This window comes from Mobula birostris, chromosome 12, assembly GCF_030028105.1.
Source record: "Mobula birostris isolate sMobBir1 chromosome 12, sMobBir1.hap1, whole genome shotgun sequence".
Classification (NCBI taxonomy): domain Eukaryota; kingdom Metazoa; phylum Chordata; class Chondrichthyes; order Myliobatiformes; family Myliobatidae; genus Mobula; species Mobula birostris.
Genome location: NC_092381.1, coordinates 89,035,245 through 89,054,070, shown reverse-complemented (window position 1 = coordinate 89,054,070; position 18,826 = coordinate 89,035,245). Strand labels below are relative to the sequence as shown.

Sequence of the window (18,826 nt, the reverse complement as noted above, 5' to 3'; positions counted from 1 at the left end):
ATCATTCAGGCGGCTGGGGTGGTTAAATTATGAATGGACCAGATAGCCAAGGAGGCCCAGTCCCAGGACATGATTGCCTGGAGTCTCCAATAGTCCCGTAAGACGCGCCTCCCTCCCTCCTTTGTTGAGCTGATCAGAGAGATGCGGGAGGAGGAGAACGCTTCGGAGGCGTGGGAGGGCTCTGTCAGCAGGGTACAGTCCTCAGTAGTAGCCCCTTGTGGTGAAGTGACCATGGCTAGCCCAACCCGAGGGATGGTGAAGAAGATTGTGGCACAGCTGATAACTGAGATGCCCCGGCTGTTAACAGCGGGTGTGGACCCCCGTATAATAGGACTGGTAGAGAGGGGAACCCCTTAAAGGGACAGACTACGCAGAGGGCTGTGGGTGGCCGGGGTTCTGCGAGAAGTGGGGGGGGAGGTGGGCGGCGATATCGTCTGCTATAACTGTGGTGAAGAGTGACACCAGGCAGGATTGTGAGCAGCGGGAAGCCCCTTGGAGAGTGAGCCCCCGGGTACCCAAGCAGGGAGAGGCATCAGGAAACTTGGAGACCCAGAGAGGAAACGGCCCAGTGTCTCTGGGGGAACATGTTCCCAGCAATATACCAAGGAACTCCTGAAAGCAAAAGACCCTATTCCTGAAGGCTTAGTGAGACCATGCTCCAGTGTGTTGCTACGGGTAAAGGGTACTTATACTAAAGCCATACTCGACACCAGGTCGCAGATCACACTGTTGTGCTGTTTGCTTTACAACTGGTATCTGAAGCATTTACCATTGACACCAATCAGTGCACTGGAGATCTGGGGTTTCAGTGCCGGTGATTATCCATATGACGGTTATTTATTTGTGATGCTGATTCTCAGAGTCTGCTGTGGGAGTAGCCGAGGTCCTTGATACATTAGTGCTGGTTTGTCCGGACCCCATTGAGAAGGGTGGCATTTCAGTTCTGGTGGGGACCAACACCCCTCTTGTGAGGAAGCTCATGGGGGCCTGCAAGGAGAAGGCTGGTGAGAGCTTTCTGGGAACATTGTCCGTGCACCTGGAGTTTCGAGCTGCTTTTGAGGAAGTGCATGGCAGCATCAGGCTCGATACTGAATTTAGACGAGGAACTGTGTGGTTCACCCAGTCGAAGCTAATGGTGGTACGGCCCGGGGAAGTAGCGAGAGTGATGGTGACCCCCAAATTTCCAGAGTGCCTGAGGGGAGGGCTCTCTTAATGAACGCTCCGAAAGACCACGAGAGGGAGTCGGGATTTCCTGCTGGGGTACTGGTGAGGCCCAAGCTGTAGAAGCCCTCGGTTGTACAGGCGAGCAGGATGGCAGTGATTATTAGGAACACTACGAAGAGGAAGGTTTTCTTCAAGCGCAGGATGCCCCGGTGCATCTGTTCCTGGAGACCATAATGTCCAGTGTCCCTGTGAGACAAGCAGGGGAGAAACTATTGGAAAAAGTGGGAAAGTTGATCGCTGAGTCATTCAACTTCAGGGATTCCCCGGTGCCGCTGGGTTGGAAGTGGGTGGTGGTGGAGCAGATGTTGAAGCTGGAAGGTGTCTTTTCCACTGCTGAGTCTGATGTGGGTTGGTCCATGAGCACTCTTCACACTATCTGGGTGACTGAGGACACCCTGTTTAAAAAGAGGTCGTGGAGACTGGCTTCTGCAGACATAGAAGACGTTCAGCAGCACTTGTGTAAGTTGAAGGAAGCTGGGATCATCACCGAGTCCCGAAGCCCCTATGCGTCCCCAATAGTAGTGGCCCGAAAGAAGAATGGGAAGATTCGGATGTGTGTGGACTATAGGACTCTGAACAGGCACACCATCCCTGACCAGTATACTGTCCCAAGGATTGAAGACACGCTGGCCTGTCTGAGTGGTGCGAAGTGGCTCAATGTGCTGGACTTGAGGAGTGGATATTACCAGATCCCCAAGTGTGAGGCTGACAAAGAGAAGACGGCATTTACACATCCCCTGGGATCCTCCAGTTCGAAAGGGTGCCTCGGGGCATATCGGGAGCCCCTGCAACCTCCCAGCGGGTCATGGAGAAAACAACGGGGGATATAAACTTTCTTGCGGTATTGATGCATCTGGAATACCTCATAGTGTTTGGATTCACCCTGGGGGAACATGAAGCGAGACTACTGAAGGTGCTTGACCACTTGAAAGCTTAAGGGTTAAAACTTTCCCTGGGCAAGTGCCAGTTCTGCAAAATGTCTGTTAGCTACGTTGGGCACATAGTCTCACGAAATGGAGCAGCTACTAATCTAAGATAGAGGTGGTGACCACTTGGCCAAGACCCCAGACTGTGAGCGCTCTGCGCTTGTTCCTCGGGTTCTGTGGTTACTATCGGAGGTTCTTGAAAAGCTGCACAAAAGTGAGTCACCCATTGAATCGGCTTCTGTGCAGTTACCCTCCTTTGGGGGAAAAAGGGAGGGGGAGAAAAGGACAGAAGGGTGGAGAGTATCTTAGCCCATCGGAGCCCTTTGGACCGAGGTGGGGTGTAAAATGTGAAGAGGCCTTTCAGTCCTTGAAGGAGCTACTGACTCAGGCACCAGTGCTAGATTTTTTGGACCCCTGATTGCCATATGTACTGCACACGGATGCCAGTCAAGAGGGCTTGGTGGGATGGCATCCTGTATCAGGATCAGGGCTAAGGGTTGAGGCCCGTTGTGTTTGTCAGCCGGAGTCTGTTGCCCTCCGAGAAAATCTATCCCACACACAAGTTGGAATTTCTGACATTGAAATGGGCGGTGGTGGATAAGCTGAGTGACTACCTCTACGTGGCCAAGTTTGAGGTGAGGACAGACAACAACCCCCTAACTTATTTCCTGATCTCGGCAAAGTTGGATGCCACAGGTCATCAGTGGTTGGCAGCGCTGTCTGCCTATGATTTCAGCCTGAAGTGCCGGCCGGGAAGTTGGAACATTGATGCTGATGCTTTGTCCCGATGGGTGCATGAGGGACTGGTCAGGGACGAGGAGTGGGAGAGCGTTCCTGTCCCGGGGGTGAAGGCCCTGTGTCAGTTTGCTATTACCGTGAAGGCAGGGGAAAGGAGGGGCAGGATTGGCTGATGGATCAATTGGGGGCTTCTGATGACGCCATCCCCCAAGTTTATTATAACGTAACTGCTCTGAAGACAAATCAGCTGCCGGAATTGAGGTCTGGGGAAGTGGCAACTGCTCAGTGAAATGATCCAGGCATAGGTGCCATTTGGTCAGCAGTCAAAAAAGGAGACATGACTCAGGCGGAGAACATGAAACACGCGTTGGGGCCTCCATTACTGAGAGAATAGCCTCAGCTGGAGTTGCAGAACAAGATCTTATACCGGGTCACGTCACCCCCGGACCGACCTTGGCGTTGCCAGCTGGTTCTGCTGGAGAAGTATCGGAGGATTGAGTTGAAGTCACTTCATGATGATTTTGGACATTTGGGGGTGGAAAAGACTGAGGGATTGCTCAGAGATCGGTTTTACTGGCTCCGGATGAAGTCGGAGGTCGAAGAAAACTGCAAGTCTTGAACTTGATGTATATGGCGGATGACACTGCCTACGCGGGCAGCACCCTTGTCCCACTTGCAGAGTGTGGGGCAGCTGGACCTGGTGTGTATGGATTTCCTGTCAATAGAACCTGATGCCAGCAACACGGCGAATGTCTTAGTCATCACGGACTACTATAACACATATGCACAGGCTTTCCCTGCCAAGGACCAGAGGGAATCTACGGTGGCCAAAGTGTTACGGGAGAAGTACTTCATTTATTATGGCCTTCCCAGGCGGATACATAGTGATAGGGACGGAATTTCGAGAGCAGAATCATCCATGAGTTACTGGGCATGCTTGGAGTTGAGAAGTCGAGGACCACGTCCTATCACCCGTAGGGTGATTCCCAGCCCGAGAGGTTTAATCGGACCTTGCTAGACATGCTTGGGACCCTGGAGATCAGCAAGGAGAGCAGGTGGAGTCAACATATTGGACATTTGGTTCACAGTTACAACTGTACTCGAAATGAAGCTACTGGGTACTGGCCATATTATCTGATGTTTGGGCACGAGGCAAGGTTGCCCATTGACCTTTGTTTTGGGACTGATGAGGGTGACTTACCACCGAGGACTTATCTGAAGTATGTGTCTGACATGAGAAGAGGACCGAAAAAGGCTTATGAATTAGCTGGGGTCACGGCTGCTAGGCACAATCAAGGAAATAAGAGGAGGTATGATCAAACGGTGAGATTCTCCCAACTCCTGCTGGGAGATCAAGTCCTCATAAGGAATTTGGGACTGCCTGGGAAACATAAATTGGCAGACCGTTGGGCAGCTACGCCCTATGTGGTGGAGAGTCAAATGTCAGACCTACCAGTTTTCCAGGTGAAACCAAAGGATGGGAATGGGCCTGTCAAGATTCTCCATCAGAACTGTGGTAACTTCCACTTTGAAAAGGCACACTCGACAACTTCATGCCCAAAGAAACAACTTTATCTCGAACGTCAAAACCGTTGTGTATATAGCCATAGTCATAGTCATAGTCATAGTCATAGTCATACTTTATTGATCCCGCGGGAAATTGGTTTTCGTTACAGTTGCACCATAAATAATAAATAGTAATAGAACCATAAATAGTTAGACAGTAATATGTAAATTATGCCAGTAAATTATGAAATAAGTCCAGGGCCAGCCTATTGGCTCAGGGTGTCTGACCCTCCAAGGGAGGAGTTGTAAAGTTTGATGGCCACAGGCAGGAATGACTTCCTATGACGCTCTCTGTTGCATCTCGGTGGAATGAGTCTCTGGCTGAATGTACTCCTGTGCCCAACTAATACATTATGTAATGGATGGGAGACATTGACCAAGATGGCATGCAACTTAGACAGCATCCTCTTTTCAGACACCACCGTGAGAGAGTCCAGTTCCATCCCCACAACATCACTGGCCTTACGAATGAGTTTGTTGATTCTGTTGGTGTCTGCTACCCTCAGCCTGCTGCCCCAGCACACAACAGCAAACATGATAGCACTGGCCACCACAGACTCATAGAACATTCTCAGCATCGTCTGACAGATGTTAAAGGACCTCAGTCTCCTCAGGAAATAGAAATGGCTCTGACCTTTCGTGTTCTTTGACCAGTCCAGTTTATTGTCAATTCGTATCCCCAGGTATTTGTAATCCTCCACCATGTCCACACTGACCCCCTGGATGGAAACAGGAGTCACCGGTACCTTAGCTCTCCTCAGGTCTACCACCAGCTCCTTAGTCTTTTTACACAGAGGCTTTCACAACCCATACGGCATGGCAGGAACACTATATACGGAGCACACCAGAAGTAAAAAGAATGGAAGTAAATCCCCCATTATCCTAATTAGTATTAATTTACTTTTAATAATACTCACATTACAACAAGTACCACCTGTTGCCCTGGGTCAAGAGGTGCAGGTAGACCCAGAGCCCGAATGGGAGCCTACACCTAGTAAGAAGACTCTGAGAAAACGCAGGGCAACTGCAGGGCCCACAGCAGGCGAGGTTAGGCTGGCCCCCACCCCTGAGAGTGATACTGATTCGGAGGATGAGGACCTGGATGTATGGCATATGTTGCCTTTTGTTAACTCCTCATTGATTGAGGAAGAGACTCACATCCCTTCTCCCGCTGAGTCAGGTGATGTGGCGGGGGGGGTGCTATCTGTGGGCAGCCTGGGTTGCAGCGGGACCCTGCAGGGAGGGAAACGGGGCTTGGTCACGGGACAGAGGGGTCTGAGTTGCAGGTGGGCACGAGTGATAGGTCGGGTAAGGCCTCATCAGGTAGACTGGAAGTATCCCCAGCAGTGTCTGAACCTCAAGAGTTAGGTGAGAGGGAATGGCGGTCTCAGAGAATTAGGACACCACCGGATAGGCTGGACTATGTAGCACTTGGGGAATACAGTGGAACCACTACTGTTTTGGGGAGCCATGTCACTGCCTTTTGCACCTGGATTGGACTTTGTGTTTTGCAGGAATGGTTGGCGAATTATCTCAACATTATGAGGACATGGCTAAATTTGGTAGGGGGAGAGTGTAACACGCTGTAAGGTTTCACTGCTAATGTAATGGTTTCTCTGTAGCAGCAATGTTTGAGTTATGACTAGAGATAATGGGGGCTTTGGAATTAATGCTAGCCAATGAGAGGCATATTGTTCTTTCTTGTGGGTCTGGGAGCAGTGATTTTGCAGTCTTTTGTGGGCGAGAGATGAAAAGGGAAGACGCGAGTGGAGAGAGCTGGTAGACCACCAGACGGAGTGGACTAGGAGCGAGGGTCCGAAGGTCAGCGACGCTTGGAGGAGGTCGATGGGGGACGAATGGACGAATTCCTGAGCTCCAACGCGCACATTAGACTATTTCATTAAAATGGGCCCTTTTTCTTCTTATTTTCCTTCCTCACCCTATAGACAGATTAAGATTTATAAAATTCAATCATTTAATTGCATACGGTGTACTGTCTGATATTTTGCAGTTCTGATTTGTAACCGGGCAACACATCACATAGCATCCACACAAACGAGATTTCTCAGTTTGGCTGGGCCAGAGGCTGTCTTTCCCTAGACAAACACGTGCTGGCTGAAGCTCAGGATTACAGTGTGCACATTCAGTCCTGTACTTACCCCTTTCAATTTTGTCCAGCTTTTATGTTGCAACTCAAACTTTTCATTCCCAAGTTTATCTGAGGTCTTATCAGCATCTGCCTACACAACCTCTCCACTAACTGTTCTGGCACTCTGGTTCCAATCCCCCACACCCCCAGTTTAAATCCCACTGTGTAGCATTAACAAACTTTCCCCCTCTAGTTCAGGTGCAAACCGTCCCTTCTGTACAAGTCCAACCTTCCCTGGAAGAGAGCCCAAAGCCTAATGATTGAAAAACTTTGTGTCCTCCCTCCTACACCAGCTCCTTAGCTACGTATTAACCTGTATAATTTCCTAGTTCTAGCCCCACTAGCACGTGGCATGGATAGCAATCCTGAGATCACAATCCAGTGGGTCCTGCCCTTTAACTTAGCAACCAACTCCCTGTACTCCCAATCCAGAACCTTGTCACTCATCCTACCCATGTCATTGGCACCTACACAGACCATGACTTCTGGCTGCTTACCCTTCCACTTAAGAATTCTGAGGACTCAATCCAAGGTAACCGAGACCCTGGCACCTGTGAGACAACATACCATCTGGGAATCTCGATCTCGCCCACAGAACCTCCTGTCCATTCCCCTAACTAAGGAATCCCTTGTCACCACAGTGTGCCTCTTTCCCCCACTTCCCTTCTGAGTCACAGAGACAGAATCAGTACCAAAGACCTGTGACTTTTCTCTGTTAAGTCACTCCCCCCCCCAACCGTATGCAAAATGATATACCTGTTGTTGAGAGGGAGGGCCACAGGGGTACTCTGCACTGGCTCCTTAACCTCTTTCTCCTTCCTGACTGTCACCCAGTTTTCTTTGTCCTGCACCCTGGGTGTAACTACCTGTCTATATGTCCTATCCATCACCCTCTCAGCCTCCTTAATGTTCCAGAGTTCCAGTTTCAGCTCCAACTCCTCTAAGCAGATTGCTAGAAGCTACAACTGGATGCACTTCTCACAGATGTGGACGTCAGGGACAATGCAGGTCTCCCTGCCTTCCCAGATCCTGCAAGAGGAGCACTCAACTATCCTGATGTTGAATGTTTTGCCACAGATAGTGTTAAATCTGAAATCAGCACAAATCAAACGAAATTTGAGTAGAGAGAGATGCTGGAGTAGGAAAAAGGATAGGACAGTGGGATTAATTCACCAAAAAGTCAGCACATTCCTTGAGAGCTTAAGCAACTTTCTTTTGTGAGGTATTTTTCTGCATCTCTCTTGAATGTTGAAGTCTCAGTTTGTACTGTTTATTTATCTCCTGTAATAATAGCTCATTGCTCCTGGTTGCTTAGTCTCTTGACACCCTGTGGGACAGTGCTGTCAGGAACACCCCATGATGGCTGTACTCTGCTACAAGTACTTCTGATCATATCTGTGTCTCCTGTTAATTATACACTGTACTTCATTTCACAGATGGATTGTATATGACCCTTGAAATTTGTATTATAATTATTGTAATATCTTAATGTTCTAATTTTTTTCAATTGCCATTATCATTCTCCCTTGCAATCATTAATGTCATTCTGCACTCTCTGATCCCATTATTCTGACATGAGCACGTGATTTGAACTAAACAAAACATAATCAGTGAAGTTATATTGTGTAGCTGCCTTGTCTCTTTAATTACTTTAACACTTCCCTACCGTGCTCTTTGCTGGTGAGCTGTGAATGAAATGAAGACCCTTCTTTTAGTTTAAACTGAGTAAGAGCCATCAGGCTAGGAGTTCCCCACATGTGGTTAATAGTCAGGGTCCATGGCACAAAAAAGTTTGGAAACCCCTGCATTAAGCAATGAGGCTGTCTCCAGCACAAGGCCTTTATCACTGATGACCATGACCATGTCACACTCTTTGGAGTTTATTCACCTGTCTAACCTCAAATCAATAAATCAGCAGCTGCCACTCTGAAGGACGGAGCTCCCTCCAGCCGTTCATCAAACTCACAGAGTTCAGATGTTCTCTCTGCTCCTCCCATCTGGGTTACTACTGTATCTTCAGCACCTTGACAAGGGGATAAGGGGCTGGCCAATGTAATCGTGTGTGTAAGAGGATAGGAATTTATAGGGATAGAACAAACCACACAGTTCCACCTGCACATCACAAACTTCATGCTCTTGTTTATCACAAATCCATTGAATTCTGCTTTGAAAATAGTTAATGTTTCCAAGTCCCCACTTACACTACCCTTTGCAGAAGAGTTCTAAAGACTCTCTCAGGAAACACTTTATTTGAGCCCATGACCCTTAATTCTTGCATCTCTCACAAGAGGAAGCATCGCATTTGCAGCCATCCTGTCAAGACCCCTTAGGATGTGGGTTCCCAGCCTTTTCTATACCATGAACACCTACCATTATCCGAGGATCCCAGGCTGGGAACTCCTGCCTTAGGATCTTCTATTTCAAGCCTACTCTTGTGCTGCTAAACTTGAGCTGATATAGGTCTACCCTGTTCCACCTTTCTCGGTTAAACAACACACTGGTTCCAGAATACATAAGAGAATGCAGATGCTGGAATCTGGAGCAACAAGCATTCCGCTGGAGAAACTTTGCAGGTTGAGCAACATCTGTGAGGGGAAAGGAATTGAGCAGAAATATTCCTCAGAATACTTCTTGGTTTGGTTTTTGGTCTATTGCCTCAATCTTTACTGGTCATAAAATTTACAGGACCTCCCTACTTTCCACAACTGGTTTAAAAGCCCAATAGATTCAGATCTTGTATCACTAAAGGGAAGGTCATAGAGGCATGTAGTGATACAGTGCAGAATCTGGCCTGCCAGCCCACCGAATCTGCACTGTCTGGTTTAGACTGATATCATCACCGTCTGGTATGGAGGGGCCGCTTCACAGGATTGGAAGAAGCTGCAGAGGATTGGTCACTCAGCCAGCTCCATCATGGGCACCAGCCTCCCCACCATTAAGCTCATCTTCAAATTACAATGCCTCAACAAGGTGGATTAAGGATTCCCACCACCCAGAACATGTCCTGGTTTCATTGCTACCATGAGATAGGAGGTACAAGAGCCTGAAGACACACACTGAACATTTTAGGAAAAGCTTCTTCTCCTCTGCCATCAGGTTTCTGAATGGACAATGAACCCATGAACACCATCTGAATATTTTAGCTGTCTTTTTGCACTAATTTAATATTTCTATACTGTACTTATTGTATCGTGTAGCATATTTTAATGTATTACATTGTCCTGCTGCTGCAAAACAACACAATTCTGACACATGCATTGATAATAAACCTGATTCTGATTCTAATGGTAAACTAATTGCACAGCGGTGCTCTACATTATTAACAATGAGACTCATTTTACCTGCCCACTGCCCCACTTCACTTCTATCAACATTCCACCTTGATTTGCATGCACCCTTTGCTGCTGAATTTGTTTCTATACTGAATTACCATGAATGCAAGGTTACAAACGTAAGCATGGTTTTCAGCTTGACTATCCCTGGTTACACTTACCCTTAGCTTTCTCCAAATTCTCCCCTGTGTCAACCACCACACCATTAAATACCTGCCAGACTTCTGGAAGTAAGTGGAAGCAGCTGATGCAAATGCACAAAGCCTAAGACTACCGGTTCAGTTCACCTTTTTAGTTTGTCCCTGACAACCTGCATTGTCAGAGCACAAACTTATGTACTTGTTTGTTTATGTCTGTGCAACTGTACATCCATGCTTGCATGTGTGTTGTTCCATTCCAAATACAAGGAATTATTTTCGGGACAGGGAACGGAGGCCAGGTTTTTCCTTGCTTGTGATAAGATGAATCCCAGGACTTCTACGGCTATCACTGGTTGTCAACACTAAGTGGACCATAGCCAGGGCATCAGCTGTGTCAGATTAAAGATTCTTGTACTGTGCCCTGTGGAAAGCAAGTGAACCATGAACTGATACACAGTAACGCAGTCTCTGTTTTGCCCCAGTCATGTACCTGATGACACCAAAACAGAGAAAAGCAGAACTTCATCTTTTAACCCTGCCTCTACATTCACAAGATCACAAGATCACAAGACAAAGGAGCAGAAGTAGGCTATTCGGCCCATCGAGTCTGCTCCACAACTCCCCCATCAGCTAAACTGTTCTCTCATCTAGTTCCAATTTCCGGCTTTTTCCCCATATCCCTTGATACCCTGACTAATTAGATACCTGTCAATCTCCTCCATAGAGGAGAACTAACCAGCCTCATCACCTCTTTCAAAGAACTTATTGATTTCATGCCATTTACACAATTTATCAATGGCTTTTTTCAAACTTTGGACTAGAAAATAGATTGTCATACCAAACTTATTAATGCACAGCCTCTGCAGCTGTCAAAGGCCCTTGTATTTTAGCTTAATATTGTTTAGTCTTGTTCAACAATTCATCAGCAATCTCTGCATTGCAGTGCTGTCTATACTTAAGAGGACGTGCATCATAGCACTATGTTATGCTGGGAGATAGATGGATTTGAATCCTAAGTACTGTTTGGATTTGTATTTGACACCTTGTCCTTATAGACTGGTAGATCCTGTCCATTATCTTACAATTGCTAACTTAAAAATTGGACCCATTTGCACATGCATCTTTATCTATAACTTGGTCAGAAGATTAGTTCAGCATAAATAGTGTAGATTGCACTCATGATTACTCATGACTACTCCAAGGTGAAATTATAACCATTGGGAAATCAGCATGAATACTTCCAAATGCAGCTCACAAGAGTGTAGCTATTGTTTTCCAGGCTCTTCAGAGGTAAAATTAACAGCATTAGGTCTTTCAGATTTCAGCTTTCAAAACCAGAATCAAACATGCAATCAGATCATACTACGACATTTTTCACTCTAGTCTTTAATATCTATGTACATCTAAAAGCTTCCCCTCATGGTTTTGGAGTTCTTAATGGGTTCCCTACCTTAACAGTTTCTGGTCAGGCCCTCTTTCCAATGTTGCTATCAGACAGGAGGTACAGGAGACAGAAGACCCACACCTCAAGGTGCAACAACAGCTTCTCTCCCACTGCCATCTTTGTTTTGAACTAACCTGAAAAACTTTAACACTACCTTAGATTATTTTATTCTCTCTCATACTCAATCTTATACTGGTGTCTTTGTTCATTCGACGTGCATGTAAATTTTGTTTATTTTATGTCAACTTATGTTTGTCTTCATCTTGTAATATACTGGGCTGCTGCGACAAAAAGCACACTTTCATGGCATTTAAACCCTGTGCATGTAAGCCTGTGACAACAATAAACTCTATCATTTATGTATGGCTCTATAAACTGAATAAGTGTCTCCAAGCTGCTGAATGAGTGTGGCGTCCCAGCAGATTTCAGACCAGTCTTCCTGTAGTGTCTAGATTATGAGAACAGCAAAGGATTGTCTGGGCAGAAGGCTGGTGCAGGAGTCACAGTCAATCTTTCTCTTTCTTTTGGGTGGCAGCTGAGCCAGACTGTGGTGCCCTCTCTAGCCGAGCACAATAATGCTGCCTCGCAGTTCCAGAAACCCAAGTTCAGTTGTAGCCTTGGCTGCGGCCTGGGAGGAGTTTGCACTTTTATTCCATTTTCCACGTGGGTTCCCCCAGACGCCTTGGTTCCTTCATCACAAAAAGGCTGGTTGGTAGGTCAATTGCTTACTGTAAATGATCCTAGTGCCGGTGGATATTGATCACATGAATCAGCAAAGGTTACAGGCTATAAGTGGGGGATTGGGATCGATGGGATTGCTTTGAAGGTTGGCAATGGTTTCCAATGGCATAAAGAAATAATGGGAATTATTAGAAACCAAAAGCTCTGCTTAAACTAATGATTAAATTAAGCCTTTCTGAATGGCATTACAACTTACTAGTTTTTCTCTGTGTGCTTGCAGGGGTAGCCATACCCCTCCCTTCTCTCCTCCAATCCCACCATTCTCTAATTCCAATCTCTTGCACCTACCTGATTTTCATCTCTCCAGTATGAGCAGTTGGACCTTAGCCGGGACTCTTGCCTCTGTATGGATTCCTTAAATATTTCCCTCTAGAAAACCAATAAAACCAAAGAAACCAGAATCTGAAACAAAAACAGAAACATTGGAAGGATCCAGCCCATCAAGTTGCATGTGTACATAAGACCACATGACATAGGGGCAGAATTAGACAACTCAGCCCATCGAGTCTGCTCTGCAATTTCATTATGGCTGATCCTTTCCCCCTCTCAACCCCTTTCTTCTGCCTTCTCCTCATAACCTTTGACACCCTGATTAACCAAGAACCTATCAACCTCTGTTTTAAATATACCCAACATCTCGGCCTCCATGACTGTCTGTGGAAATGAATTCCACGGAATCAGCACACCATGACTAAAGAAATTCCTTTTCAAATCTGTCCTAAGTCAATGTCCCCCTGTCCTGAGACTGTGCTGTCTGGTGCTGCAGACACCTACTATTGGGAACATCCTCTCTGCATACGCTCTATCTAGGCCTTTCAATATTCAATAGGTTTCAATGATATCACCCCACATTCTTCTAAACTTCAGCAGGTATGGGCTCAGAGATATCAAACACTCCTCATATGTTAACTCTTTTATTCCCAGAATCATTCTTGTGAATCTCCTCTGGACCCTCTCCAATATCGGCACATTGTTCCTTAGATAAGGGGCCCAAATCTCCTTACACTACACCATGCAGTCTGACCAATGCCTTATAAAGCTTCAGCATTATATCATTGCTTTTGTATTCATCTCATTTCAGAAATGAATGCCAACTTTGCATTTGTCTTCCTTACCGCCGACACAACCTGCAAGTTAATCTTTAGGGAATACTGCCCAAAAACTCCCAAGTGCTCTGGTTTCCCCCCAAGGTGCAAAGATGTATCGGTTACTAGGTTAATTGGTCATTGTAAATTATTACATGATTAGTCTATGGCTAAATCACGGATTACTGGTGGCAGAGCTCGAAGGCTGAAAGGGCCTATTCCATGATGTATCTCTAAATAAAATAAAAATAAAAACACTAATACTTTCATTTCATGATGTTCCTGACAAGTTGGATTATTTTTGGGTATAAAGGAGCTTTGCCAATACAAGTTGCTGTTCGAATGATGTGCACTTTTATCTTAACATGGTGTTTGGTTTGTGTTTCCTCTCCACAGGGCCATGACCTATTGGCTAAACCGCGTCCAGTCCTTCTTGTACTGCACAGACAACAGCCTGGCCGGGATCTTCTCGGAGGAGAGCCGGAGCTGCACCTGCCCCTACGACCAGCTGAGCTGCCAGAAGCCCATCCCGTGTGTGGTGGGTGAGGGGACATCCTGTGTGGTGTGTGCGGCCGATAATCGCACCCGCTGCGGCGGCTGCAACGAGGGCTACATGCTGGCCCAGGGGGCTTGCCGGCCGGAAGTGGCAGACTCCACTGAGCAGTACATTGGCTTTGAGACTGAGCAGGACCTGCGGGACACGGAGATTAGGTACCTGCTGCAGAAGCGAGATAGCAAGATCATCGTGCCGGCCATCTTCATCAGCAATGACATGCGCCTCAACAGCTGGTTCGATCCGTCCTGGAGAAAGCGCATGCTCCTAACACTGAAGAGCAACAAGTACAAGACCAATTTTGTCCATATGATCTTGGGCATGACCATACAAATCTGTTTGACTAAAAATAGTACCTTGGAACCAGTGCTGGCTATCTATGTGAATCCCTTTGGAGGTAGTCACTCAGAAAGCTGGTTCATGCCCGTCAATGAAGACAACTACCCAGACTGGGAGCGGACTAAGGTGGATGTGCCTCTTCAGTGTTACAACTGGACTCTGATACTGGGCAACAAGTGGAAGACCTTCTTTGAAACGGTCCACATCTACTTGAGGAGCCGCATCAAGTCCAGTGGCAATGAGAGCCTGTTCTATGAGCCGCTAGAGTTCATCGACCCCTCCAGGAATCTGGGCTACATGAAGATCAGCCACGCCCAGGTGTTCGGTTACAGCATGCACTTCGACCCTGACGCCATTCGGGATTTGATCCTGCAGCTGGACTACCCGTACACCCAGGGCTCGCAGGACTCCGCCCTGCTGCAGCTGCTGGAGATACGAGACCGAGTCAACCGCCTGTCCCCCTACAGCCACCAGCGGCTGGACCTCTTCACCTGCCTGCTCCGCCATCGGCTGAAGCTGACCACCAGTGAGGTGGTCAGAATTCAAGCCTCCCTCCAGGCCTTCAATGCCAAACTCGTCAACCCCGTCGAAAATGAAACCACCAAATTATGCAGTTAATGGCCAGCACCCCTTAGTACCAGGGATGAAATTGGTAATTCTTTCCTTGATGTTTTTTTGTGTACAACTTGTTTGATTCAACCATGGATTTTCCCATGCAACAAGCACCAGTCCTTATTCTCTAAGTTAGTTGGTGAAGCACCAAATCGCAGGAGCAAACCAATGACCTGAAGCCCTTTGACTATCCAGCCTCTTCAGCGTGCGCCTCATTATCCAACAAATATACCTATTCTACCTTGTTCCCAGGACTCTGGAAAAGCAAGTAGAATTATTGTACCGTGCACCCTCCCAGACGGGAACTATTAACACTGAACGGTAGCGAGGATGAGGAGTAGCGCGTTGCACCCATTATATTTTTTAAAAATGTGGTGGTTAAAACAAAATGACACCGTCTGTGATGACGTTCTTGACCCATGTTCCTGTAGCAAACACCAGCGCAGAAACAAATTGGTATGAGTTGATGCATTTTTTTGTTGTATAATTATTTTATTAATAATCAGTGTTGAAGGACTAATGTTTTTCAATGGTATTGTTTTTACTGTACATGAAAGCCTTGCGTGCTGTGGTTGCTCAGTAATGTTTCCTTTTTCTAGGTGAGCCCAGTCATGGTGCAAAGTGATCTAGAGTTGAACACTAAGGCGCCTATTTTGTCCTTTTATTTGGGCAGGGTGAGGGTGGAGGGGACGGAAGGGTAGAGTGCAGGGGGGAAGGTGTCCCGATGTGCGTTGACTGGCTCAGGCCATATGTCTAGAGGGCTGTAGACAACTTTGGAGAAACTCCACACAGTAACCATTCCCTACTCTGCTAATGTTCCCTTCAGGTTGTGCTAAACAGAGCAGAATAACAGAAAGTGAGATTGGTAGAATCATATCAGGTAAAATCTGCAAAAGTGTGGCACCTTTCAGAATTGGTGGAATGCAAATAACTTGTTTTGAAAGCAGGGACGGTAGGAGGTAGCATGCTGCCATAGTTTACAAGCAGCTCAGAGGAAAGGCAAGTGGTCCATTAAGCGTGAGCTCACTCATTGAAAGAACCAGTTAGTCCGTGCTCTTTCTCGAGCACTGACTTGAAAACTTGCATACTTTAATCCAATTCCCTTTCCATAACAGCACACGGCATTATTGAAAATATTTCTTATTAAACAGAGTTTTTTTGCTAGCTTTGTTGGATAGTTCTTTTACATTGTTAAACTCCAGTTAGCAAAAGGTTCAGCAGGTCTCGAAATTGTTATGATGACCTTGTCTACTTTTTTTGGTGGATTTGAGGCTTTTCAGGATGGTTGGGATGTTAACCTGTCCATTCTGGTGCGATATGGTGCTCTACTGTGCTGCCTTGGATATAAGATTTCACTTTTTACCTTAAAAGGGGCAGGTCTTGTGCAGTCAGTTTCCTAGTTTATGCTGCCTTTCCCGCTACTGGAGAGTGAAGCCCCCCTTTGGTCAGGATCAACCGTGGATGTTGCATCTCAGCTGTCTGTGTGATAAGCAAGCCAGTACACTAGCCAGGGCAGTACAATATGGACAGCAAGCTTACTGGAGAATAATCTGACAAAATACATCTGAATTAAAGTCTGTATTCAGAAACTTTTTTGTATGCTGTTATGCTGTGTTTTCCCATTTCAAAGAGGAATTGTTACATTTTGGTGAAACAGAAAATGTAATTTGTATTTTGTTTATGCTGTTGTGGGACACTGTGGATTGCCCCCAATTCAGTCTCAGTCAAATTTCCCTGCAGATGAATGATATTACCTGCCTCTTGAACTGGAAGGTGTGTGACAACACAAGTGGAAAGTGATCAAAAGCAGCAGCAGCAGAATAACACAACAGAAGAACTGAAGAACGGGAGGTGAAATTATTATATCGCAGTGCTGGAAGGTTCAATTCTGGCCCAATTCCTGCAAAAAATGTTGGTGGATTGGTTGGCAAATCCAAACTTTACAAGTGTAGTGTCTCCTCAGTGAATGGAAAAAAAAATGGTTTCACAGACAAAAATGGGTTTCTTCTGGTCTTTCTTCAAAGCTGTAGTCTGTCTCATTCCTGGCAAAATAAAGTTTCCCTAAATTTAATTAAACATAGACAGTGCCCCTTTACTCTGAGTTACTTTTTATTTGGTCTCACTGGAATGGCCACAAGAGACTATGATCGGAATTGTACATGTAGTAATGAGGGAAGTGGTTTGCTCCTCGGATGTTCTGTGTAAATTAGTTGATGGTGACGTGCAATGCTGTCACTGCATTCTGCAGTGTGCACTCTATCTGGTATCAGGGCCTTAAATTTCCAAAACACTCCTTTGAAAGAAAGAACTTGCAGACTTGAAATATTGAAATCTCCTTAAAAAGTAAAGTCACTTTCACATGAGGCAAAATATTATTTGTATCTTTAAGGGTAGGAGCATTCTCGATTGTTGAATGGCTGTTTAAAGGTGCAGTGCGCTGTCATTTTGTATATTTCTAATGACTGATTCTGGCTCCGTTGTTAATTGAGTGTACAGAACTCATCTGTATTTGTTTTATTGCTGGTATTATCTAGGATTTGGGCATTTAATTTTTGGTTATTAAATCTGGATGAAAAGTCCACATTTGGAACCCTGGGGATTGCTTTGTGTATTTGTGTTTCCTTGTGTCCCATGTTAACATTGAGCCCTGCAGAGAGGAAGGGTTACTCCATTTCATACTACATACATGTGTTTTAGTGCACTATATCCAAATTTTACAACGTGTACTTTGCTAGAATGTTTGATATTTGGTGTTTTAACAGCCAAAAGGATAACAGCAGAGAGGGAACTCACAAAGCCTTGGGATTCTAACAATACAACATTTATTCCATTCCTGTCCTTTCCACGATAGCCTCATACTCCCTTACTTCAACCATTTATTGATAATATTCCTTGTGTAATATCCATGCCTGGAAATCTATCCCTGATCTGCAGCCATGCATTCTATTTTGTTTCAAAAATTAGGCTCCTTTAAGTCAATGAGACTAAGTGAACTGTATATTGATTTCTAGATTGAAAGTTAAGCAGTGCAAATGTGAATTAAATCTTAGTCACTAATCACCTCTGTCTCACGGGTGGCAGAGTAGCACCTCACAGAACCAGCTTTCTAATCTCTGGCCTTCTCCCACTTGTGTCTCTCCAGTAAAGTCATGGATTTTCCCACTGACAGGCATAATAAAAGTTAGTTTACTCAGTGAATGGAGAGTAGGGTTGACCGTCACAGCTGCTGGGGTTGCAAGAAGATACTCTTTGAGTCAATCAGTACCACATGCTCAGTTTGTCTACATTTGCCTATATGGCGTGAAGTACTGTAGACAGCACCAAGCACTCAGAGTACAGCCCAAACTACACATGTGTATACAATTACTCCTTTACTCTTTCAATCTGACCAAGTATAATCCAGAATGCTTTCAGTAAATGTCAAGTTTTTATCTGCCAGTATTTTCGCTTTCGATGACTTCTAAATTCGAGCCCCCGGTCCTTTCTAACGATTCCCAGCCTGCAGTCTCTTTCCTTTGTAGTAACACACATTTATCCACATTAAAATGCAACTGCAATCTCTCCAGATATTACACTAACCTGTCAATGCCACAATGAAGTCCCTTGAAAATTTTTCATTGTCCAATTTTTTGTATTGCTGATAATTTTGAGACCTTATTCCTTATAAGTGGTGCCAGGTATGATGCAGATGACAGGATCACAGCCCCTGAGTTAGGAAGTTCAGTGTCCTCTAAAGCACTAAATTCTCTATGTCACCAATTGTGGACAGAAATGGCGGAAAGCATAAAATTTGCCAGTGAGAAATCAAGCAGATTTATCCTATATAACAAATGCCTTCTAATCTTATTTAACCAATGCTCTCTAACTTCATCCTTTTGTGTATTTTATTGCAAGTAACATAAAAGTCAGTCAGTCAGTAGGTGCCGTCCCGAATCCGGGGTTGGTGGCTATGCACCTCCAACTTCTTTGATCTCGTG

General features: G+C 45.7%; 1 protein-coding gene across 1 annotated transcript in view; it reads left to right on the top strand.

Annotated features, from left to right (window-relative positions):
• Nucleotides 1-14,960, top strand: part of LOC140206387 (BMP/retinoic acid-inducible neural-specific protein 3-like) — a 227,177-nt gene extending 212,217 nt beyond the window's left edge. The window contains exon 7 of the mRNA XM_072274752.1: nt 13,742-14,960. Coding sequence (XP_072130853.1) covers nt 13,742-14,855 — 1,114 coding nt within the window. The 3' untranslated portion in view covers nt 14,856-14,960. The remainder of the gene's footprint in view (nt 1-13,741) is intronic.
• The last annotated feature ends 3,866 nt before the right edge of the window (nt 14,961-18,826 follow it).